Here is a 24,798-nt window from a genome sequence, read left to right as displayed (position 1 = left end):
CTAAGCGTCTCCATGGTGACAGACAGCAAACAAGTTCTGTGTAGCGTAATCCTGCAAGTTTATGGTTTCATACTATATTATATTTTCAACTACTTTTTGCTACCAAACATTTGGTAGGTTAGCCAGAAGGGGGGCTAGAAGGTGATATGACTGCAGGATCAGACTACACAGCAATCGTATACTGTCTGTTACCATGGAGATAGACAATTTTCATTTAAGACCTATTGTAAGGTTACTTCATCTTTCATTTTATATGCGCTGAAATAATAAATAAAACATTAGGAAATATAGAAATAGACTTTAAGTTAGCCACTTAAAGGATATATACTCTATCACAAACCTTTTTGTGCTTAAGGGCATCTAAAAGGTTAGTAATAAGAGATGGTGAACGGGGATTAATATATTACTGTTGTATGAGCAGTGTTTTTAATAAGTAACCATAGGCACATATAGGACTGCATTAGAGCTGTACATACCGTAGATATTTTTGATCAAAACTATATGTCATATTGATTATGTGACCTAGACCTTCCAACCTCCTATCTCCAACCTAGTCGTCTGATGTGAAGGAGTAGACTAGTCAAGGAATTTTATTTTGCTTATGCTGTCTGTCCTATCAGTTGTAAATAGTTAAGGGCTTGTTAATTAATAAATGCTACATCAACCTCCTTGCAAATACATCTCCTTTTGTATAGAGGAATAATTTCCATAATACTTTTTCCAAAAGATGTATTCAGAATTAATAATATGATATTAAGATATTAATATACTTTCTGTATCAATTCCTCATGGTTTTGTCGATCTCTGCTTGCTGTCATTCATTCTGCTTACTACCAGTGGATAAAAATCAGTCCATGGTCATGTGATGGACACACAGGCGCACAGCTCATTATAGTCACAGCACAGTAATCAGACATCTGTCTGGTAACGAGCTGCGCACCTGTGTGTCCATCACATGACTGTCAACTGAATATCACATGACCATGAACTGATTATATCTACTGGAAGTAAGCAGAATAAGGGCGGGTTCACACCTGCACCCAAACTCCGTTATGCAGGTTTCAGTTCTTTGCCGGCAGAAGACGGAAACCTGCATTCACTGCCAGCCGGTGAGCGCCCGTGAGCGTTTTGTGCTCTCCGCTGTGACACCGTTTTTTTTTTTTTTTTATTGGACACAAAGTCCTGCATGTCCGACTTTGTGTCTGGTTAAAAAAAAAAAAACGGTTTCGCCGCGGAGAGCAGAAGACGCTCATAGCCGGACACTTTTCAAACCCAGTCAAATGAATGGGTTTGAAAAGTGTCTGCCGTTTCCGTCTCCTGCCCAGTTTCTCGGGCAGAAAACGGAAACCTCGATAACTGAGTTCGGGCGCAGGTGTGAACCCGCCCTCAGTGACAACAAGCAGATATATTGAAAGCTGAAAGCTTGATATAGAAAGTATATTAAAAAATTGTACAGCTTTTCCTTATACAAAATTTGCCTCTAAATATTGGTTTGAAACTGGAAAACCCCTTTAAATTTGTAGAGAAGTAAAAGTTAATCATTTTTTAAAATATAAGTAATTAATAAATTGTGCAGAGTTTTAACAATTTTCTTTAACCATGTTAAGGGTCTTTTGTCTTAATTGGTTGTCACTGGATATGACCATGAAAGCAGGAACTTTCTATGGTCTGGTACTTGTCAGAAACACAACCATATTTTTCTTGTTGTCAACCGGTTATGAGGTAGGGACACTACATGTATGGGAAGATCAAGGCAAAAGACGTCCACCACTAAGATGGTTAGAGAAAACCTTTAAAATTGTATTTTTGCCTGAATTTTTTTTTTGGTCACCATAGGATTTAGGAAATGTCCTGGCTCTACATGAACAGGATACAACATGAGATAACTTTACAAATATAGTTAATTGTTTAATTACCTGCTTCTTTTACATCTAGTTTTGGATAAATTTGCTTTTGAATGGGATCCAACCTGTCAAATAGCAGCATTTGCATCAGTGTACTGGAATTTTCATGTGGGTTGTAAAATACAGTTCATGCATGTTATATAAGTGAAATAAATCATACATTTCTCCAAAATATCCTGTAAGCACAGACTTTATGTCTGGTCCTTTGGTCATTTTATATCTGTGATGTGGTTCAAAAAAGTAAATGGGATAACAAAGCTGATCTAATTGTTCCTTATTGGAGCAGCTGTATTCTCTGGCAATATCACTTGTGATGCTGGATATTTCTGTGAAATGGACAGAAGAATGTTGCTTGCAATCTCTAGCTATGGAAAACACACAACTGTTGTGTCCAGCTCAGGTATACAGTAAATCTTTCTTGCCTCCCCAGCCTTTCCAAGTGATAATTGATGGCTTGTTGCTGTGTATCTGCATACAGAGCAGCCCACCAATCACTCAGGAATATACCAGACTCATAAGTATGGCCCATTTCACATCTGGGTTCGGGTCATTATGTTCCTCTCTCTGCGTGAAAAAAGCAGAGAAAAAAGCTCTGCAAGCATTATTCATGCAGAAACCAAGCGGAAACCACACGGACCCCATTATAGTTTATGGGGTCGCATGTTTCCTAAGGTATTTGCTTTTTTATGCAGATTAGGTTTCCATTTGGGGGTTCCCAAGAGGACTCCCCGAAAGGAAACCCATGCGCAAATGTGAACTGGGTCTATGAGTCCAGTGTATTTTTCCGATTGCTCCTACAAGCCAAACAGCTCAATATTTATTGTGTCATTTTAACTAAAAAAATAGTCCCTATAATAGGTTGCTCTTACATAGAGCAGCATAGTTTCATGACAGATCTGCTATGTTATATACATGCATAAATAATATAATTAAAACTTATCCAGTATTTACTATTTTTACCTTAGCTGACCTTGATGTTGAAAATTTGTTGTTGGTGGCATAAACCCTTTACTTCCAATATTAATGACTGGCTCCTAATTAGGAAGGAACATACATAACTTTACACTTTATAACTTTAAATAATGTATGCATGGCCAGATTTCAAATTTCTCCTTGAGTAATAGGCAGATTTTGGTGTTGATTTGCCACAGTTTAAGGCTAATGCCCCTTATTGCGGAAACACAGCTTTTTTTTTTGAGCCAAGGCCAAGATTGGATACTAAAGGAATGGAAAATATATAGGAAGTGCCTATACTTCTAGCTTCCGTTCAATGGACTCCTGGCTTTGGCTCAAAAACCACTGCAAAATCTGAAACAAAAAAAAGTTGCATTTCCACAATGTGGGGCCTCAGCCTTAAAGGGGCTCTATCAGCAAATTTTTGCTGTATGAGCCATACAAATGCCTGAATAGCCTTTTCAAAGGCACCGCTAATCTTATTTTAAACCCCCGTCCCGTTTTAAAACAAAACTATAAAAACATATATGTAAATCATACCTTTGCATGCACAGGGGGCGGTTGTGCACAATCTGACATCATCTTCAGTCCCGCCTTCCTCTTCTTTCTTCTTCCAGCGACGTCCTCCTGTCCTGGCTCTTCTCCGCCTTCATCTTCTGTTCTTCCGGACTGAAGATGTTCGCGAGCGTACTGCGCATGCTTGCGTAGTTCTAAGGGATACTTAAGGGATACTTAGAACTACAACAAAAATGGCGCCAGCACGTGAGCAGTAGCGCAACGGAGGGAGCGCTACTGCGCACACACAGGATATGAATGCAACCCGCCGGAAGAACAGAAGATGAAGGCGGAGAAGAGCCAGGACAGGAGGACGTCGCTGGAAGAAGAAAGAAGAGGAAGGCGGGACTGAAGATGACGTCGGATCGTGCACAACCGCCCAACATGCATGCTCAGGTGTGATTTACATATATGTTTTTATAGTTTTATTTTAAAACAGGACAGGGGTTTAAAATAAGATTAGCGGGGCCTGAATAGCCTTTTTAAAGTCTATTAATGCATATGTGGGGCTCATTCAGCAAAATTTTGCTGATAGAGCCTCTTTAAAGGGGAAATCTGCTGTGAGAACCCACAGCATTTCTGCAATACAAGAGACATGCTACAGGTCTGAAATGTCACAGTATCAATCAAGCTAGGTGGACTGAGATTGGTTTAAGCTGATAAACACACTGGACCCATCAGCTCTCCTAATCTCTTGTTGTACAGGATAAAATTCTCATATTAATATCAAGTGGAAACAATTTTGACATGTATTATATAGCCAAACTGTCAGAGATTTTCAAATTGAGTACATTAGCCTCATCAGGTCTAAGACACCTATATAAAGAGAACCTTTCATCCCCCCCTCCCCATCGACTCCAGTTGTTTGCATCCTTTAATAGCTACCTCTCCACTGATTCTGGGGCAGCTGGATTTTTTCCCTAGCCTTACTGTTCTTGAGTAACCAGTGCAGTTTTGGTGCTTGGTACGCCCTGTAGGCTCTTTACTGTCAGGTGGGTCATCTCAGACAGAGACAGCCAAGCAAGCAATGCAAATGCACTTTTTCTTCAAATCCACCCCATTCTGAATTTTTTCCAGCTTCTCAGTATATTGTACAGAGTAATTAATAGTATTATCACAAAGAACGATTTGTCCCGCAAACATTACGTTATGGGCTTTGGAAGGGGGGAAGTCAAAACTAGGAAACGAAAATCGAAAAATGCCCGCAGTGGGAAGGGGTTAAAGGATGAAAAAAACTGAAGTTGGTAGAAGTTCCTCTTTAATTCATGTAATTTGCAAAGTGATTTCTGATGACAAATTGTCTTTAAATATGACCTGCAAAAACTGTAATAATAATAATAATAATAGCAATTATACAGTGCTGAATGTAACCAGCAAAGAAATAACTACAAAACAGCTTTATGACATTCAAATGTGAAAAAAAGGAGGACCTGAATATCCTTTTCCACACAAGGGTCTTGGTTTGAAACAGAGGCATTGATGTTTTGGGGATTGCCATTATTTTCTCTGCAGTCTGTTTCTGCGTGGAAACATTGCAAGAATCAGAAATAATCAGGATACATATGGCATATGTTAACCAAGACTGTTTTATCCAGCTGTCAGAATATAAGAACATTAATTATAATAAAAAATATACCTGTGTCACTGAAGTACAAAGGTAATGTAGTCTCTCTAGATGGTCGAATGAACTTTTGCAGCAAGTCTGGGAGGTGCAGCATGTGTGATCGCTTTTCTTTTGATTGGTTCAGTCTTGTTCCTTCTTCACTAAAATTATTATTATTATTTTTTTTTGTAAGAAGTAACAGTCTTTGTTAAAAAAAAAAAAAAAACTACAAACGATCATCAAACCTTGTTTATACAATTTTTTTTTTCCTGCAGAGTAGCCTTGAAAACGCTGCATGTAATTTTGATTTAGATGACGATTTTAATGTGAATTTCACTTACCGCAATAAAGTGATTGACATCCACATTAAACTCCAGAAGAATTCTTCTTTCAGGTTGAGGCCGCTCATTGCAGGCACAGCTTTTTTTGTTACAGATTTTGCTGTATATTTTGAGCCAGAGCCAAGAATGGCTACAAAACTAATGGTAAGTATTAGAGATGAGCGAACACTGTTCGATCGAATATCAGGCCGTTCGAGGTATTTGATTCCAATCAAATACCATGAGGCAAACGCACTAAAAATTCGTATCCCCTTCCACCTTCCCTGGTGCTTTTTTTTGCACCAATAACTGCACAGAGGAGGTGGGACAGGAACTACGACAACGGAGGCATTGAAAAAAATCTGAAAAAGTAATTGGCTGGCTAAAACAGGTGACCTCCAATTTATACGAATGGTGGATTTAACATTCGGTTAATTTGAGACTGTGAACTATGTGACTGTGAGACAGGGATAGAGTTACAGGCAGGGTTAGCTAGGGATTACCTTTATTTAGGTGGGAATGTCACTCACCCAGCTCTTTGGGGCTCTATCTGGTCGGGATCCCTGTCAGCTTGCGATATGCGCAAGCTGACTTTTTCCCATAGGAATGCATTGACCAGGGTTGATGTACAGAGTACAGCATTCGGGCAATCAACGCTCTGGTTCAGCTGGAGGCTCGTCTGTGAGGAGGCGGAGTCTAAGATCGGACCAGAATGGAGACTGCTGTGGACCAATCTTAGACTCTGCCTCCTCCGGCAGAACCAGCGTTGATTGCCCGAATGCTGTACTCTGCTGTACTCTGTATGGCATCAGGGATCCCGACGTAATACAGTGACTTGGGCAAGTTAGATGCTACAGACATGCTTTCCCTGCTGTCCCAGTTGCATTCCAGGGTGTTGGCATCATTTCCTGGGTTGTCATAGTGGACTTGGTGACTCTCCTGAGTCGAAGAGTGGGATCCCCTGAAACGAGCATTTTTTCCCCATAGACTATAATGGGGTTCGATATATTCATTCGAATAATCGAATATTGAGGGGCTATTCGAAACGAATATCAAATATTGAATATTTTACTGTTCGCTCATCTTTAGTAAGTATGTAGGAAGTATCCCTGCTTCACCCTTCTGCTCAATCCACTCCTGGCTTTGGATAAAAAAAAAAAACTAAGCAAAATCTGCAACAAAAAAAGCTGTTTCCATAACATTTGGCTTCAGCCTTAGTTTGATTTTCTGTAGGGTTAGAGCGGGATCTTGTAAATCTTGTATGTGACTCTTTCGAAACAGATGACTGCACTGAATTTGATAGCCAATGATGGGTAATTATCATCTCATAAAACTACTATGTAATAGGTAAATGCTGAGACTCCCATTATTTACTAGATCAAAGGGTCAGAAGAGTTTAGCTAAGCACTGTGCCTGTTTTGGCTTCCCAGAGAGAGGTGGAGTAAATTGTCTATGGAACCTGTCAGCTTCACTGCTACCAATGGCTTGGAAACTCAGTTGAATATTGAATAAATGTGCTTTTTTCATCAGATGGTGGTACTGGACCAGTATTATGGGATAACTAGTTTTTGTGGGTTTTTTGGTGGGGGAAGGAGGGGTGAAATGAACTGCCCTGTTCTCCAAAGAGTCTTTTTTTTACTTGCTTCCTCCCAGAGATTCTGTAACTAGGGGTTCCAGACTGGTTACAATCCTGGATCACCCTGCTATTTCCCCCACACAGACAACTTACTTATAAAACAAGAGAGGAGAGAAGAGGTGGAGCGACTTTGGAGCCAGGCGCTGGTTTGATTTGCCTGGAGTCAGAGCTTACAACATTTTAAACCCCCTGGAAATGGTAAGTAAAAAAGACTCCCAAGAGAACCCTTTAAGTAGGAGTAGAAATTGCTCTTTAGTGCATGAAGGAGTCGCACCAGTAAAATTGTGAGGCCACTGGACAGTTATAGACATTGTGGTAAATTTGTTTCCATAAAGTTATTGATATTATTGCAGTTACAATTGCACAAAGGAAGAAGTGTACAGAATATCAAACATTTTTATTTTAGAAAGAAAATAAATAAAAAAATGTAAAAAGCAAAATGCAATGATTGTGCAACTAAGCAAGAGATGCAACCAATTAGATTATATGAGTGCAAGGAAGCTATAGCATGCTGAGAGATGTTAACTGTACTATCCTATTATAAATGACAACCAATATCTAAAAGAAACATTATGTTCTACCAATCTGCTATACCTGACCTTTTAACGTTGAATGTACAAGCACAGAACATTCCGCCCCGTATGATATGGGATTTCAGGTCTTGATAGAAAGTGAATTTATACACTGCCTGAACAAGATGAACCTGTAGCAATTCTTTCTAGTACAAAATATCTGAAGTCATATTGCTAAGTATTCTCCAGATATAGAAAGCACAAAAAGCACTCAACAAGATCTAATAAGAAGGCTGCTGAAGTGATCCAATACAAAACAAACCATTATTTTCTTCTGTGTCAGATGAATGACATTTCAGCAATCCACCGACTACATACTACAGTGTGATTAACAATATATTTATGGCATGCAGGCAGTAAAGTCAATTTATACTGTATCTATTATTAGGAAATTAGACTCTGGAGCTAGTGTCCATTTTTTCAGCTGATAATACATATTTTACACTAGATTCCCACCTGTGTCTGGGTTTCCATTTGGGGGGTCCACTTGGGGACCCTTCAAATGGAAACCTAATCCGCTTAAAAAAGTGGTTACCCGCAGACCCTATAGACTATAATAGAGTCCGCCGGGTTTCCGCCACGTTTCTGCCCAAAAAGGGCATAGATGTACATTTTATTAAATGTGTTCAGGGACGGAAACCCCAAACGGAGTTCAAGCGCTAGTATGAACCTAGCTTTATCAATACTTTTATATGTATGTTTACGTAGCATTTTTATTTCTATATCTTTTCTCCTTTTTAAGAGTCAGCCTTTGTATACATTATTTGAGAACTCTGCAACACATGTTACTTTCCTAAGTACAGTATACAGTGATGTTGATGATTTTTGTGGTTTTACATATTTATTGCGCCTTGTCCAGAGGTTTTCCTCATATACTTGTATGTTTATGGCATATTGATTGGATCTCTTCTGATCAGGTGAATAGGTGTGCCTTGTCCTCTCTATCCCTGATGGTGATTGTGCATATACATGTATGGCTACTCTTCATTATAATGAATGGTGCATATAAAAATAACTAAGTCTGTGTTTTAGGGAAGACCCATTCATTATACCTAAGGGTAAGTTCACACTGGGTTTTTTGGTGAGGATTTTGAGGCCATATTGAAATCAATGGGAGCCGGTCAGTACTTTTTTCTGTGAGCCGTTTGTTCTGGCTCCCAGAAGAAGAAGCGACATGCTCATTCTTTCAGGCAGATTCACCTCGCAACATCCGCCTGAAGACACTCCCTCCAGACTAGGCCCATTCATTTGAGCTTAATCTGGAGCAGAGTGCATGACTGGATGCCGATGCACTGCACCACAGCTATCCGTATTTTGGACCGGAACCTGAGACGGAGGCCAGTCCAAAAATCCCTGTGTGAACTTACCCTAACAGTAACGAGGAATGCTTACCAACCTCTCTGTCACTTTTTTTTGTCCGGATCCCACTGGATCCACCCTTATTTATCAGACATTTATGGCAAAATCAACAAATAAGCAATAACAGAATAACTAATCCATAACATACACATTGTAGTCAATGATGATGAATGTTTGTGTCCATTAGGCTAAGGCCCCACAGGCCGTATCCGCAGCACTAAAGTGCTGTGGGAAGAACCGCTGCGTGAACGCATCGCGGCTCTTTCCACAGCGCTTTTAAGAGAAAGTTCACAGAGTTTTCCTCTGCGGACTTTCTCTTAACATTATATCTACGGGAAAGACGTAGATATAATTGGCATGCTGCTATTTGCAAAGCCGCAACGGCGTGTCCATGCTACGATTTTTTCAATCCCATCCACTTTGCCTGCATTGTACAATGCCGCGATTTTTCCCGCAGCGTCTCCACTGCGGGTAAATCACGGCGTTTACGTCTCGTGGGGCCCCGACCTTAATTAAATTTTAATGCCCAATATTATGATATTGTCACGGTTGTCACATAGTAGCATTAATTACAATGTCACTGATTGGGGATATTCACATGACCCTAATTTTGACTGACTGTCAAATTATTGGTTGTTTTGCCCATTTTCACAGATCCCTCTATAGGCTAAGGGCCCCTTCACACGGCGTAAGCGCTCGGGTCATTCCGAGCCATACACGCGAGCGCTTCTAAACACTTCCCATTCACTTCAATGGGAGCGCTCGTAAAGCCGGCTTTATGCGCGCTCCCATTGAAGTGAATGCGAAGTGTTTAGAAGCGCTCGTGTGTACGGCTCGGAATGAGACGAGCGCTTACGCCGTGTGAAGGAGCCCTAAAATGTATGGGGGATCCATAAAAATTGGTGCACCTCGGGTACAAAACAGTCGTGAAAAATTGATTTTTGTTGTGGTCGTTTTGCACCTCTTGCTATATTCAAACAACTCAGATTTCACAGATCTATTTTTTCAAGGACCCATTTTCACAAGAAACTCAGTTGTGTGAATAGGCCATTACTGTGTTGTTTTTCCTGAGGTTTTTGGAAAAATTACCATTTCCTTTTCAATTTTTAAAATCCAAAACTTATGGAACAGCACACAAATGCTTCAAATCCTTATATATAATGAACAGATGTAAGTAATAAAGAAATTTAAGCCTCACTCTTGTTGAAATTCAGCTGGGTATTTTTCAGTGTTATCTTTTTGTCCTATTTCAATTATCTGTTCAGATATGTGTTTGGTATGCTGGAAAACAAGTTTAATATTGAGTGATATGATTTATTTTTCCCAACAGATTTTGAATACTGACATTTTCAGAATTTCACAAGTATTCAGATAGATTACATGGACTGATCTTGTAGAATCTGGCAGAGAAAATCCTGCAATGCACAAAGGTTATGTTACTCCAAACTAAGGAGCTGCATTGATTTACATGCTCTGCCCTAGAGATTCCGTGCAATGTTTAGGCCTTATACACAAGATAGTGAAAAACGGACATGTGACAGGCATTTTTGCAGGGTATGTCACATGTCTGTTTTGACATGAATTCACTATGTCTATACACATCTCGTTTTTTTTTTTTACATTCTTTTCACATATTGTCAAATATTTCACATCCGTCAAAAATAGATCAGTGGGTTGAGCCAAAAAAATAGACCAAATTTATCAGTTCTTTTCACTGATGCAAAACTGGTGACACTCTCCCATCAAAAACTGATGCAAAACATTAATGTCCTTTTTTAAGAGGGATATTAGCTTCATCAAAAAAGTCACTGTAATGTGAAAGAGGCTTTAGACCTCATTCGCGTATCCAAATCTGTGTTTGTGAAAAGCAGATCAACCTTTTTTTTTCATTTTCTATACTTTGCATGTCTCTGGGTCTATGAAAAAAGGATGGCATGAAGATTTAATTTGTTTTATTTCACAGACTTATAGACTTTCATTGGTGTGAAGCTTCCATTCTTTTCTTTGCGGACATATGTTCTGCAAACAAACCACAGCTGTCTGAACAAAATGGGTATATATGGTGTCCGTGGAAAATGCGGACGTCACACATACGTGATATGTGGACATGTAAATATTTTACTGCTGAAAAGTCAAGTTAAAAGCTTTTAAAATTTGCATGTATAAAGTTACCCAAACTAGTTAACAGGCGTCGGGAAGCGACTTCATCTAGTTATGCAGTCATAACGCTAAGGCCGGGGCATCTCATTCCCGTAATGCTGAAATGTTTCCGCTACCTGCAAATTGGATGGGATTTTGGCTAACCCCATATACAGATTGCAGAAAAATATCTGCAGAGAACATGCTGCGATTTCAAAAAATGTTGCGCAGCTGTCAATTATACCTACGGAAATGCTGGCGGTTTATAGTTATGTTGGAAGCAGAAAGTCTGCAGAGGAAAACTCAGTGCACAATGCATTTCCACCGCAGGTTTTTTCCCACTGCGCTTTTTTGGCTTGCCCGCTACATGGGGCCTTAGCCTAAATCACATCCTGTAAGGCCAACAGTTAGTTAGGACATTAGTCTGACATCAGACAGTAAGGGACATGTTAGTCACATTGTACAGGGTGGAATTTTGCACAATGACAACATGACTAGATGACAAGTTACAGTAAATTTTTATATGCCAATTTAAGGTTTTAAAAGCTTATAACTTGATTTCTCTACAACAGAAAGCATAGTGAGGGGAATCTTAAGAAAGACCATTACTTAATGCTACACATGTTGGAACCAGTTTAGGGTGGAAAAACACCCAGCAGGTTCCTTTATAAAATGGTGCAGCTCCCTTAATCATTACTGTATAGGACAACTATGTTAAATCATAATGTTACCTCATCAATATACTTTATCTTCTGTTCAAGTTCATCAATTTTCTGCATTGTATCAGATGTTGCATGTAAAGTTTGAGAAATATGATAAATGCTTTCATTGGTGTTTTTCCTTAGAGTTGCACTTACAGGGTAAGTTAAGTACACAAAGTGATATTCTAATTTATAACACAAAATACATCCAAATGATCTGATCCATATTAAACTCAATTTTTTTAATAAAAGGGAACCTGCCAAGTTGCACAAGCAGTCCAATCTGCAGGCATCCTATTAATATTATAAATGTGAAAGTTTGTGAGTTTGGATGTTTGTGGGTTTGTGTGTTTGGATGTTTGTTCCACAATCACTCAAAACCCGCTCCACCGATTTGGCTGAAATTTTCCACAAACATAGTTACTACACAGGATTGTGCAATAGGCTACTTTTCGTCACAATAGCGCACATACGTTTTTCCCAGGACCCCCACAAAAGCCAAACTCACATCACCATCTCCGCAATCTCACACACTTTGGACCATAGCAAGCCACAAAATTCATATTATCCTCTACAGCCTCGCCCCTAACCCCACACAATGACATTTACATATACTTTACCACTTTCACCCTCACCTTAACGATACTCCAGGAGGCTACCTCTTCAACGCTCCGGAGCAGTCATCTTTGCCGACCCCCACTGCTCTGATGATCCGCGACACCGCCCACCCAGCCACTCCACTGTGTTGCCAGGAGCATGCGCATCTTAGCCACCTACAGAACGTGTTTCCAGCACGCCACCATTTTGCGCCTCCACCGTAGGCCGCAGCACCCGAACTACTCTCTCCAGCCCGACACACTCCCCAACGGCACTCTCACATCAGTGCTGTTTCGTCTTCACGATCCATCCACCTTCCCTAGCTCTCCACGCTAACGACACTGGTAAGTTGCGATTGCATGCTTGCATTAGGACTACTTCTGGCCTGTATACTCCAATGTACCCTTCAACACACCACGGACACGTTACAGTCGATAATAATGTCACCAATTTCCCTTACTGCCCTCTCCATCTATTTATCCTCCGAAAAACACCTCACAGTCACTTCAACCTCACTTCACCCTTTGCCCACATACGCTGTAGTACTACGGCCAATGCCGCCGGTGTTGCTATGGCAAGCGCCCGCCATAGCCGCCGGCTATTTCGCTGCTAGCGCTCAGGTAACTGTTTCACTCAATGTAGTCCTTGCCGACATACGCCATTGCACTTCGGCGCATGGCGGCGGTTTCGCTATGGCACACAATCACTGCAGACGAAGTCGCGGGTACCAGCTAGTAATATTATAAAGCAGAACAAGTTTTATGCAGTTTTATGGGGAAATATTTGTGTACCTTGTATTTTATTTCTCTGCTCATTCTGGGTGTAGTAGTGTGTATGCATTCTTGACGCTTGATTGACAGTTTTCTACACATCAGTGCGCATATACAGTTAGTTGTTAGTTACTGCTGATAGTGACAGCTAACAGGACATCATTGCTTTAGGTGTTGGTTTATTTTCTTTTTATATGCAAAATCTTCTGGGGCAGTTTATTTTGATATGAGTCGGATAAACTCTTTAACATATTTGTTAAAGGGGTTGTATAATGTTGGACACACTCTGCTTATATTTCATGATCATTTGCCGTTTTCCTGAAATGGCATCAATTGTTTTTTATAGAGAGTAAATAAAGCATTGTATTTGGACATTTTTTAGCTGAAGAGGAGACCTCAGAGTATAATAATAATAATAATAATAATAATAATAATAATAATAATAATAATATTAATAATAAAGTGGAGGGCCAAACCTCACAAATATTTGTCAAATTTCATGGGGTTCATCTGAAGCTGCTCTAGGGTGGCTCTTGGTAGAATTTTATACTGTGTGGGGCCACTGTGGGGTACATATTATACTGTGTGGAGCTAGCTACTGTGGAGCGTATTATACTGTTTGGGTAACATTGTGGAGCATATTATACTGTGTGTGGCCACTGTGTAGTATATTATACTATGTGTAGGCCACTGTGGAGCATATTATACTGTGTGTGGACTATTGTGGAGCACAATATACTTTATGTGGGCCACTGTGGAGAATATATACTGTGTTAAGGGCACTGTGGAACATATTATACTGTGTGATGGACACGTGAATAATTCTGGTACTGTAGCTCAGCCAATTCAAGTGAATAGGGACAGGTTGCAGCACCATGCACAGCCCAATGCTATGCCGAGTGCTGTACCCAAATAAATAATAAACTGAGAGATACAGCCCCTTCATTCTTCTGAATAATAGGGGTTCAGAAAGTTGGCTGGGAATTGTAGATAACATTACAGGCTGAATTTCTCATCCTGAGCATTTTACTAAGAATTTGAAGCATGTAGAATTCAGCAGACTGGATACAGCCTCAAACTCCAATCAATATAGGATCCAAATGATGCAGGCTCTAGCAAAGAAGAAAGAAGCAAATGTAATTAGATGTTCAAATATTTTAATTGCTGTAATAAAGAAATAAAATTAGATTATATCATGTACCCATAATATCTACAATGATCTTTTCCTTCTTTTTCTGCTGCTCGTCATATTTGAGGATCACTTTCATAATATTATCAAGCTCTTCTTTTATTGCAAGGTATTTTTTAGCAAATGTAAATTCCATATACTTTTTTTCGTGTTCCTTTAATACCCCTTTACATTTCTTTATGGAGTCTTGATAGGTTTTTCTTCAGAATAAAGCAAGTTAGAAATATTTAGAAGGGTTATCCATTCAAACAGAGCTTTTTGACTTATACATCAAATATCAACATAAAAAATTGTCTACACTGGAGTCCTATTGTTGGGAAAAATGAGGCATCTTGCCCTATCTTGTTGTGATTTCAGAGCTGGAAACCATGTTGAAGCACAGCAGGTAGCCACACAATGAATAGCCCCATTTAATATGTTTAATTCATTATGCCAACCCACTGCAAAATCAGCTCAGCTTTGAATTTCTGCCGCAGGCTCATTGCCAAAAACATGTGTATTTCCAAACTGTATTATTGTTGTGTAAACATCCCCTCATAGTCCAACCGGTCTTTTTTTTTTAATAAGTAGCAAGCATGTGACCTATGCATTCAGGAGTGTACACAGAGAAAATGGGGCCCCAAATGTGAAACAAAATAAAAGACAGGTTAAAGAAGAGCAGTGGTTGTGAAATAATGTATTTTATCTTGATATGTTTAAGCAAATGCATTTATAGAATAGAAAAGAATAAAACTTCCAACAATTGTGCCTAGTGTATATAGTCCACTAGTCCAATTGACAGGTTGTATCCCTTTCAGTTACATTTTTCTCCACAGTCTTTCTTATTTGACTATATTCTTACTTACCACTGCTTTTTAATTAAAGGGTTAATGATCTTCTGACAGGGTAAGGGCTCATGTCTAACTATGAATCTTAATAAACAGAGCAGGGGGAAGAAGATATCACACAGTTGTGCTAAAAAGTTGACATACCCCTGCAGATTTTTTGGTTTTGGAGGCTTTTTTCAGATAATATGAATAACATTAAAAAAAAAATTTCCACTCATGGTTAGTTGTTGGCTGAATGCATTTATTGCCGGGGTATATAAACTTTTTTGCACAACTGTACTTGGATTGCCAAAATTCAAAAGAGATCACAATGGGTGAGATGAACCTCGGGGGCCCTTCCCTCCATGGGCACCATTGCAATTGGCTACCCTGCCTCCATAATACATATGCCATTGCATGCAGCCATTTAGTGGCCATACTTTATTGCTATCACTGCACCATGGTGTCAGTAATACACAAACATGACTGCAGCAGCCATGTGCTGTCCACTTGAAAACAAAAACTGAGAAGTTCACATGAGGCTCTATTGCTGGGGAAAGAAGTAGTGTTTCTATTTTGTAATTATAAGGTTGGTAGCTGTTTTAATATTATAACACATGGCCCCTTCCTGCCACGGCCATTTTTTGTAATTAAAATTTTTGATTATTTTCTTCCAATAGCCGTAACTTTTTTATTTTTCAGTTCACAAAACTGTATGAGGGCTTAATTTTTGTGGAACAAATTGTACTTTGTAATGGTACCATTTAATATTCTGGGTTAGTATGATTATGGCAATACCAAATTTATATAGTTTTTTTTAAAAAAAAAATAAAAAATGTTTTAACCCTTAAAAAAGCCAAAACGCAAAAATAAAAATTTCTTGTAGTTTCCATATTCTGACACCTGTAAGACTTTTATATTTCTGTGTATTGGGATGCATAAGGCACCTCTTTTTTGCGGGACCAGATGTACTTTTTATTCATAACATTTAGGTGAATGTCTGTCACTTTGATCACTTTTTATTTAATTTTTATAGGACGCAAAATGGCAAAAAAAGGTCAGTTTTGTCATTTTGATTGCTTTCCCACTGCCATATGGGCAAAATATTTTTATATGTTTGTAGACCAAGAATTTTCATATATGGGGATGCATAACTTGTTATATTTATGTTTGAACTTTTAGATTTTTTCTACCCCCTCCCCCCATAAGGATCTAGAACCTACAATCTTTAGCCTGCAAAAGAAAATCATTGCAGACAGCCCGGGGAGCCTTCACAAGGCCCCCCGCTGTCATGCCAATGTGACGTTGGCCCCAGGTGCCGGCAATCACTGGCAAAATGGCGCCTTGGTTAGCTTTGACCAAGGTGCCAGAAGGGTTAATGCCCGTGATCAGTGCGGGCACCAACTGCAGGTATTAGAGCATGGTGTCTGCTGTATAAAACAGCAGACACAAGGTGGCCATGGTGCCCTCCCAGCTCCCAGGCAGCTACTGTAGTTAAACACCTGGCATCTGCCGTACTAGATGTCGGAAAGGGGTTAAATAACCAACTTCCACTGTAATAGTACGATGGATATCAGAAATAGGTTAATAAACAAAAATAATGAGGTACACAGGCCCAGTACACAAAAGAAATCAAAGAATAAAATAAGTTGAGTTGTGTTTGACAATCATACACATAAAGAACTCCTCCCCTGCACAAAACAGGGGAGGAGATGGAAACCTGCCGGCATCTTTCAAACCCATTCATTTGAATGGGTTTGAAAAGTGTCTGGCCGTGAGCTGAGCGTTTTATACTCTCCACGGCGAAACCGTTTTTTTTTAAACTGGACACAGAGTCGGACATGCAGTACTCTGTGTCCGGTTTAACAAAAAACGGTTTTGCCGCGGAGAGCATAAAAGGCTCACGGCTGGACTCGGCATGACAGGTTTTCGTCTTCTGCATGCAGAAGACGGAAACCTGATAACGAAGTCCAGACACTGGTGTGAACCCAGCATAAGTGGTTTTTATTATCCCCAGAAGGTTCAAACTATTGTTGAAGCAAGAATCAATTTGCCATATAAGAGATATATGAGTGGTTAAAAAGGGATTCCCCAATAGGAACACACTTCTCTACATTCCTGCATCCTATGCTATAGGTCATTTTTAGGCTCTCAACATTTTGGGTAATAAGTGAGTCTCTCTGGATGGTTTAATGTGGGTGCAGGATTGAAGGTAAACATTGCCCAGTGCATAACAGAGAAATGCGTGTCTCTCCAGATTTCACTCAGCACCACTCTTCACAAATGTCCACCAGCCTTGTACTATCTTCTTGCCCACCAATCCAAAAAGTAAATTTTGTTTTTAGATGTTGTTGAATAACCCCTTTAAGTACAGAATTAATCTGAAACAAGGTGTACATGTAGTTTCATCAACTTATAAGCACACATCATATTTTACAATATAGTTGGAAAAAAATACCTCCAGCTTTTGCATTATGTAATACAAAAAGTGTGCTAAAGTAATTAATGAGAGTTTCAGATGTGCAACCACCTCTCTATTCACTGCAGCCATAGCACCTTCTGGATCAGGGGTTAGGGGACCCCCATTATAGAAGTAGTTGTTGATCTAGCATCTATCAAACAGCTATGGTGTATCTTGAGGATATGCCATGTATATCTGTGATGAGAAACCCCTTCAAGGCCTTGTGTACATGGCAGAACCAAATGTATGTGTAACTTCTCTGCCTGTTCGGATCACTGTGCCACCGTCTGCTTGCATGCTGCGGTGCAGGAGGTGTGTGCAGTTTAATTCCTTGGTTAGAGTTTTTGGTTGTACTGTGTGAACACGGCTCTAGTTCTCTAATTGAATTTCCTCCACACCCGCCTTCTGTCCTTGTTTGCCTCTGTTCATGAAGTGGTTAATTCTAGGCTTGCCGTGTGATTGACGGCCTGTCCACCTATCACCTCCAGGGTGGGTTCTTCCTCCCTATGTATTCTTGGCTCTCATTCACATTGGTGCTTGATATTGCCTTGTGCGTTCTGGCTTTTTTCTCGCTGTTATACTTGTATTCTGATTCTTGACCTCTGTTTTTCCCACCTGACTATTCTTTGGACTCCGATTTGACACTGCATTTTATTGTTTGACACCTCCGTTTGTTGTTTTTTGTCTTGTCTGCGTTTTGTGCTTCACGTATATAGGAAGGGATCATCTCCAAGTTGCTGCCTATTACGTAGGATAGGACCAGGCAAGCAGGAAGGGACAGTGGGGGGCTTCAGCTTAGGTCTCACTGTCTCCTATGCCCCTTCCCAGGGTTTCCAGCAGCTCTCTGGGGAATTGCTGTCCTAGCAATTCCCTAGCAGTATGGCAGAACATCTGATTCTGGTTAATCTCATTCAAACATCGTGGGAAAAAAACAAGCGTTTTCCTAATGTATTGAATAAAGAAAGGGAAAAAGAGAGAAAAGCAGTGAAAATTTAACGAAAAATGCTGTGAAAAAACACTGTTTTTCACTGCATTTTTCTGCAGTGTTTTCTAGCTGCGATTTCCTACATGGGGCCTTAGCTTTGTAATGCATTGCTTCTAAGGGAGGATACATCTAATATGATACATCTGACATCTGATGGAGCTTACCATTATTTTTAATGAATATTTAATCCAACAGAAATCCGACATATGTATCTACAGTATATAAAATATGTTTGCTATAAAGCACTTTTCATTAACATTTTGTTTGGTTTTTTTTCAAAAGTTTAAAAAAAGTTTTCAAAAAGTCTTTTAAAACTTACTTTCCAAATCAATGTTTTATCATTATTTGCAGAAATCTGACCGAGCCTAGTACAGAATTGAACACTGTGTGGTTATTATTTTTAGGATCAATCGCTGTTTTGCAAAAGTTGATTGCAAATGTTAAGAGTTCAATAATGTTGTAGCCCACTCAAAGAAAAAAATACATTTTCCATAATAAATCCAGCCTCTCTTGGGATTCAATTTCCCTTTCACTTGAAAAGGTATGTACCATACTGAAGAGGCTCCTGAGTGGTTTGCATCAATTCCTCTACCACAATCAACCTCCTGAGACTCACCCAGCCCATGCCAAAAAAGATAGTTTTAAATTGCTCAGTGTTATACATTTTATAGAGTGCAATGGCATATATCTGAAATTGATGAAAACATGAAAAACATTTGTTCAGTAGTTTGTATTATATGTACTGCATTTGGAAAATAATTTCAGAAGTTATTCTGCAAAATTTATATATTAATATTTAAAAAAAAATGTTATACTCATTTGTTTAAAGATGTTCAAATGTGAAACAGTGTTCACTAGGATTGGTTCATTCACACCACATTTGTGGATTATATTCATTATATTTCCTGTTCTATGTATCTAGCATGCCCATAAAGTTTCATTCAAAAACATGTCCCATAAATGTACTTATGCCATACCTTTGAGCAGTACATGTCAATACAGTACATGCCAAACATAATCCACAAAAGTGGTATGAACCTGCCCTTATATATATATACGCTTCATACTTATCGGTCTCGGTCGTATTTATTGCATTTTCCAACTGGATTTTCAGAAATTCTTCTTCTCTTTCTAACATTGCAGATGTTGATATACACCTGAAACAATAAGAAACAAAAAGTGTAATTTACAAAATGACTTCAATAAGAATTTTCCCCAGTGGTGAGTTAATGATTGTTGTCCTGCACAGAGTTCCTAGAATAACATCATGGAGTCCATAAGCTTGTATGCTTTTGTAGATTTTCTCTGGGTATTCTTGTTTCTTCTAAAACTGAAAAAATATAACAGGTTAAAGGGATTGTCTTATTTAGAAAAGACATTTATATATACCCTGTTAGGGTATAATTTCCCATAGAGCACACATTATAGTGTCCCATAGTAGCCCCTCCACATAATATAATCTCCCATTGTGACCCCTTTGCATAGTATAATGTCCCAGAGGGATCCCCATGCTAATAAAATGAGAAAGAAAAACAAAAATATATACGCACTAGGGATGACCAAACAACTTCGTAATGAGCCGGGCACCTGACCAGAGAGCAGGGCAATAAAATATGGTTTCTCTAACTCTGGTTGATCTGTCCAGTCCTCAGGGATTGGAGGTAGTATGGGCCCTGGTCTGTTCAGAAAGTTATTGACTGATCATTCCCACTACTGAATTTAATAAAAAACCATTAGAAAAGTTGTTTTTTCAGATGGCTCTTATGGTGATTTTTGGCTGTCATGTAGGCACACCATCCTCAATGTACGAGTGCATGTTAAGTGATCAGAAGCAACTTGAAGGAGTTATCGAGCTTATAAAATTATTTTTTATACACTATTAAGGAACTGTGATTTAACAGAGGTGGTCTTATGTTCAAGATATTCATCTCTTGACTACAGTGGAGAGGAATTACAAAGACCAGTCCTGTATTACAAACACAACCCATTGATGTAATTGGAAACTGTACCGTGTTTAATTTTTCCTGTGGTGGAACTAAGACTAGGTTCACACTAGCGTTCGAAAGACAGCTCTGTCCACTTACAAAGACAATGTCCACTTACATAGACTATAATGGGGTCCACCAGGTTTCCGCCTGGTTTAAGCATAAAAGTGTCTCTTAAGGAGACTCCAACACAGACATGAGTCCAGCCTAACTGAACACCTCTGCCAGGGTTTCCCATATATTTGATCACTGGGGGTTTCAGAAGCGGGGCTAGTTTATCAGTAGTTGTTATGTTTATTAGGGACTCTAAGTAGGAATCACAACGGAGAATCTTTTAAGAAAATTAGTGACTCTTCTTCATCAGCTACAGTAAAACACACAGCACTGATGCAGAAATTGCTTATGTATAGCAAAAACCATGAAGACTAAAGTGGTGTTCACACTGCCGCTGCTGTCCGCCCCAGGGTGTCCATGGTAAACCCCGGGGAAACTGGACAGCAGACGGATTATGAGCAGTCGGCTTGAAAACCCATTCATTTGAATGGGTTTTCAAAGGTGACCGCCTGTGAGCATTTTCAGCCTCTCTGCCTGGTGTCCGTTTTTTTTTCCGTGGACACAAAATCCTACATGAAGGACTTTGTGTCCACCATGGACACCCTGGGGTGGACATCAACAGCAGTGTGAACACCCCCTAAGAAACCAGAACATTCATTATAACATAAAAGTAAGTTTTTATATTTGAAACATCCCCATGTAATATTGCTCATACTTACGTAACAAGCCTATCATTCTTGTTTTCATTATATTTTTGTAAATCCAAAATAATTTCATCACTTAAGCTTATATCTTTTTTTATGGTCTGGATTTGTTTTTTCTCATGTAATAGCTTATCTGCATAACCTGCAAGTAAAAAATTACCAGAATCATTCGCCAGTCTTAAACCAAAGTACTTTGGAGCAAAGTGCACTAAAGGAAGATTTTTCTTTCTTTGTCTGTCTATGCACCAAAATTTAAAGTCTATGCCTGTTATGAGCTTATAGGAAGAAACAATACATGGACGTCTGTGACAATGGACCTCTGTGACATGCATGTATATGCTGAATCTAATCTTAACGGCCATATAAATATTGGGGCAGATTTACTAATAAAATGTGCTTGAATTATGTTGTAATTTGTGGGGGGAAAAACTGACATAAATGAACTACGCCACATTTACTATTTGTTTTTGAAACTTTTTGCAACTTTTCTGACAAGGGGGTGTAGTCTACTGAAGACATGGAATGGTGAAACAGGAAAGGGTGTGGTCTATGAAGTGATATGATCTCTGAACTACAGAGAATAAGCTTTCCAATGCATTTAGAGACATGTTTTTTAGTTTATTACTTAACTTGCCTTGTCAGATCATTTTCTAACGCCTTTATGAAGTCCTACCTACTTCCTCTCTGCTCTGACGGGCAAGTGCTTATGTCACAGCAAGCCCCAGAGCAAAGCATGGAGTGATAATAAATGCAACTCATCACTTGAAACATCTCTTGGTGTGAGCCATTATACTGAGTGTGGGGGTCATTATACAACATGTGGGGACACTAACTGCTGACACTGGTGTAATATATAGCAAGCAGTCCTGTCTTTTTAAGAGCAGGGACTCATGGGACAGGAAGGAGATGCGGGTTGCTTGCACATGGCTGAGGGGAAGCTGCAGCTCTATGTATGGAGATGTAAATAAACTAAGTTGCTGTTGGATTTCATCCCTGACTCCTATTACTTTTTGAAGACATTACAACTGGCTCCATACAAAGCTTTATTTTATTAACATTTCTAAATTATCATTACTTTGGGGATATTCTTTTGGGACTTTTTCCTCACTAAGGGGAACTTTGCATGAAAAGGTTGAGAAACAGTAGTTTAGAAATTGCACTAATATTGAATATGTTATTGTTTTATAGTTATTTTTATTTATACTTACGTTGGATGAGTTCTTTGGTATTTCTCTTATTCTGAGATTCTTGCTCATTCTGAAAGACTAAAGATTGGATTAATATAGTGTGCTGGATTAACGGGATATGTCCCCCAGATTTCTGACATTTGTGTGGCTCAGTGTGGGTCTGGAATAGGTTCCACCACTGGGTGTGGGTCCTAAGGCTCATTAATGGGCCATAAAAGGCTGCAGAGCCTGCTCTTCAGGGCAGATCCTGGGAGTGAGTGGAAGTGCCTGGGTCTGTCCTGGAGAGCTGAGTTTTATTTGATCGTGTGGCCATAAGCAAGCTACACGTACAGTTAGCCTTATTCTGTATTACTGTAATTAGAGCTCAGACGAGCAGGGGTTTTGTTTGGCCTTTTGCTTGAAGTTAAGGCTATATTTTATTTTGCTTATTTTTGTACCTGATGTGAAGGTTTATTTATTTTGCCATTTTTTCTAAATAAACTTGTTTGCACCAGATTTGTGCCCCTGTCTGTGACTAGTTGGATCTGCACCATTGCTGCTACCGAGCTACCCTCCCCAAAATTTTTACAGATCATACAAGGAAACAAAGATGTGCACAGGCTTTAACAATACATACCTATTTCTAACAGAAGCTTGTCAAAGTGGCTGAAGTCCATTTCATTCATTTTCAATACTGAGTGAACAATATCAAACATTAAATGAAATCAAGAAACCTGTAAAGAATATGAAAATTAAGCATGGAAAGGACAACTAGTAACAGAACAAAACAGTGTGAAATATAATTCTCATGATATTCAATTGAAGAGTGAAATACAATCATATGCATATTCATCTAAATTATATCAGAGCTTTGAGCAACTCATTGTTTGCAGCGCTAAGGTTAAATGCAACAAAGAGGTAGTTCCCGAAGCCTCTAGTGATTAATGCCTACCATAACAGTTAGTATCAACATTCACCTTGTTCAGAGTAACTGAGGCATTAAATAACATCAACTGCTGATTCATAAAAGAATTGTCCATGCTGTGGACAAGTCCCTTAGCAATGTGCTTAAAGGAAAAATCTTACAGCTTACCCAATGAACCAAAATAATTGGTCTAAAATCTCAAATTTAGAGGAGAATTTCCAAACCAGTACATCAGACAAACCTGGGTAGTGCAAAAGTCTATGGCAGAGATGCACTAGTCAAAACGCTCCAATTTTCTGGAGCAATTTGATTCCCAAAACTGCAGTACATGTGGTGGATGCATTTATTGAGTGTTTTAGAATCTTTTATTGCTTTGTAGGAGGTTTGTAAGCAGGGACGTAACTTGAAGCTCCTGGGACTGGAATTGGCGGTCCCCAAAAAAAGCTCAAGGTGGAGGCTGTGCCCATCCCCATGCTATTCGGTTTATGTCAGGAATCCCAATATACTAGTTCCTATTTGCAGTTATAGTCAATGGGATCTACTGGGCTCCGTATATAACTGTTATTTTTTATGTCTACCTGTCCGTTGTTCTGGTCCTGCAATGCACCAAAACAATGGGCTGGTGAACAACGCTCTGGCAACACTAGTATGAACCTAGTTTCAGTCTAAAGGATTGGCAATGCAATAGAAAACTAGCCAGCCTGACAATACAAGCGTACACTGTGCTGATGATCCCTGCCATTTACACAGATTACAGACAGCTCCATCCACTGACTCCTCTGAGGTAATAAAAAGGCGGGAAATGTGGGAGGCTGTAATAAGAACAATAGGAATGGCCCAGTCCACTGGACCAGAAGAGCTCCCTCTAGTGTCCATCATTACAAGTACAGTAACAAGCAAAGTACAACTAGACTGAACTTCAGCTACGCAGGAGAACCCAACCACACTGTATAATACATGGCAGCCATCTTATATCTGACAAAATGGAGAATTAAACTAAACAGTGGGAGAACCCCACACACATTTGGCCAGAATGCTATATTCTGTAATCTATTTCTGCCAAAAAAATGACATTACATTAATATATCTGTCCCACTGGTAGCAGGCAGCCATTAGACATAAAATAGGGCTTACGTATTAAAAATGGGGCAGAAAAAGACAACCTACCAAAGGTGCTTTTATCTATGGACTAAGCTGGAATCTGATTGGTTGCCACTGGCAACACTACAGTTCTCAGTTACAATAATTTTACACCTAAGGCCTGAAGTATCTTGCCTATCACAAAATGGCTGCCTGCTTCCTGTCTCAAAATGGCTGCCAGTTCCCTAAAGTCAGGAGGCCTCTGCTAGGACTTGCAGTTCTTCTGAATACATCAGAAACTGGTTTTATATGCATCTTTTCCATGACCATGAC

At 39.3% G+C, this 24,798-nt stretch overlaps 1 protein-coding gene across 1 annotated transcript in view; it reads right to left on the bottom strand.

Annotated features, from left to right (window-relative positions):
* Window positions 1–23,146, bottom strand: part of C7H14orf39 (chromosome 7 C14orf39 homolog) — a 34,777-nt gene extending 11,631 nt beyond the window's left edge. The window contains exons 1-12 of the mRNA XM_075283424.1: window positions 23,098–23,146; window positions 22,503–22,559; window positions 21,310–21,436; window positions 19,619–19,708; window positions 14,312–14,499; window positions 14,180–14,222; window positions 11,774–11,894; window positions 10,102–10,184; window positions 5,050–5,177; window positions 4,844–4,932; window positions 2,865–2,938; window positions 1,917–1,969 (exon numbers count right to left, since the gene is read on the bottom strand). Of these exons, the coding sequence (XP_075139525.1) occupies window positions 1,917–1,969; window positions 2,865–2,938; window positions 4,844–4,932; window positions 5,050–5,177; window positions 10,102–10,184; window positions 11,774–11,894; window positions 14,180–14,222; window positions 14,312–14,499; window positions 19,619–19,708; window positions 21,310–21,436; window positions 22,503–22,559; window positions 23,098–23,146 (1,102 nt within the window). The remainder of the gene's footprint in view (window positions 1–1,916; window positions 1,970–2,864; window positions 2,939–4,843; window positions 4,933–5,049; window positions 5,178–10,101; window positions 10,185–11,773; window positions 11,895–14,179; window positions 14,223–14,311; window positions 14,500–19,618; window positions 19,709–21,309; window positions 21,437–22,502; window positions 22,560–23,097) is intronic.
* Window positions 23,147–24,798: the final 1,652 nt, after the last annotated feature.

The sequence above is a fragment of the Leptodactylus fuscus genome, chromosome 7 (assembly GCF_031893055.1).
Source record: "Leptodactylus fuscus isolate aLepFus1 chromosome 7, aLepFus1.hap2, whole genome shotgun sequence".
Classification (NCBI taxonomy): domain Eukaryota; kingdom Metazoa; phylum Chordata; class Amphibia; order Anura; family Leptodactylidae; genus Leptodactylus; species Leptodactylus fuscus.
Note: the sequence above shows the minus strand (reverse complement) of the source record. Positions and strands in the feature narration are given on the sequence as shown.